This window comes from Eimeria mitis, genomic scaffold, assembly GCF_000499745.2.
Source record: "Eimeria mitis Houghton genomic scaffold, Emh_scaff9199, whole genome shotgun sequence".
Lineage (NCBI taxonomy): Eukaryota > Apicomplexa > Conoidasida > Eucoccidiorida > Eimeriidae > Eimeria > Eimeria mitis.
The window spans coordinates 1-1,586 of record NW_024016640.1 but is presented as its reverse complement, the minus strand read 5'-3'; the positions used below and the strand labels follow the sequence as shown (position 1 = coordinate 1,586).

The 1,586-nt window shown below is 51.5% G+C and overlaps 1 protein-coding gene across 1 annotated transcript; it reads left to right on the top strand.

Moving 5' to 3' along the window:
* Positions 1-148: 148 nt before the first annotated feature.
* Positions 149-1,435, top strand: EMH_0096720 (uncharacterized protein; the record flags this gene model as incomplete). Its single annotated transcript, XM_038023249.1, has 4 exons — positions 149-194; positions 319-493; positions 707-784; positions 1,156-1,435. 4 exons carry the CDS (start codon positions 149-151, stop codon positions 1,433-1,435), a joined length of 579 nt encoding a protein of 192 aa, XP_037879103.1.
* Positions 1,436-1,586: the final 151 nt, after the last annotated feature.

The window sequence follows — 1,586 nt, the reverse complement described above, 5'->3', positions numbered from 1 at the left end:
TCATTCCGACCAGTCTTTATCTTCAGATTACCCCCGCTGAGCTTCAACGAACCCTCCTGAGGGTCTTCGAGCGCGCCTGGGGCAAATTGGGGGCTGCTTCTCGCCGCCACGGTGAAAAGATATCTCACGGTAAGCAGCAGGTCGGCCGATGGGAGGGGCGGCTGCCTGTGGAAAGGCCCGTAGTGCTATTGCCCGTAGTCATTTCCTTATCGGGAGCCTTTACGCAGTCAGCCAGAACATCCGCGTGGATTGCACGAGGGATGCGGAAAGCAACCGAATGCTTAGTGCTGGTTAAGATGTACGTGCTGTGAGTTGCAGTGGCGGTGGTACTGGACTTCAACGATATGTCTCAGTTGGACCTTGCTGCTTATTCAACGCACCGTCTTTTGGGGGATATTGGGGAAGTCTTGCGAGCGTATTGCCCTTGGCTTGTATATAAGATCGTCGTTTTCAAGCTGCAGTTCGCGAGGGAATTCCTGTGGGAGCTTCTCAGGTAGGTTAAGCACTGGATAAGCACCTCTTCGTGACGGCTGCATTTATCTTCTCATTTGCGTGCCTGCAGTAGTAAGCTCAGTAGTCTTGTAGTGGACTATAAAACGCCCACTGTTGACGGAGCGTTGTACGTACTTGCTCGGGCCTGCCTGGACTGGCAGTAGCAGCTTCCCTTTTCTTACCTTCTCGTTTGTCTCATGCTTTCGGGGTTCAGACCAGCTCTGCATGCAAACTGCCGCGTTGTGACGGCAGAGGATGAGGACGAGCTGCTTCAGGAGATCCAAGCAGACGGGTGAGCCGTTTGTCAACCAGCTGGCACACACTGTGCACAGGAACCCATTGTGCAGCGCATAATCAGCCGATTCAGCGTTTTCACTTCCTCTCTACTATTTTATACCCTAAAGGCATTTCCTGGCTTGAAGTACGGAATCCTCTTAAAACCGTATTCTGTGATGAAGTGTTCAGGTTTTAGATTGCACTGCAGATTTTTAAGCTCCGGCATGCGCTATAGGCACTGCATGCTGAGTACTGCTGCATGTTTTTATGCCACTGTATATGTTTTCGAACTATTTGATAACCTGAAATGTATGCCTGTATCCATTGAAGGGTCTGCATCAACTTGCCCTTTTGAATGGCCCAACAATATTGTGTGTTTTGGCCCAGGACCTTCATCCTGCATACTCTTGGAGGTTTCAATGAGTGTAGCGTGTTGCGGTGTCGCCGGCCTGTCTACCGTTTGCCACAGCCTCCCCAGCCACTGGGCGCGAGCGAATGGTTCAGTAAGGAGGGAGAAACAACGGATTTCTGGGAAGACATGCAAAAACTGTACGCGGAGGCGCCGGGAGCCCCACCGGAGGAAGAGCCTGTGGACGACATCAAAACCAGCGCCAGTGACCAAATCAATGCGGCATTATCAAGGCAAATGCAAGATGAAAGCAGGTAACTTATGGAGGTATCGGCACCTCACTGACTGACTTCAGCCAACAGCGCACCTTCCTCAAAGACGTTGGGCTGCTTGTCGACGGGACCGCGACGATAATGCTAAGCCAACATTCCCAGTTTGATCAACCCACTGTTACATGCATTCGTTCACA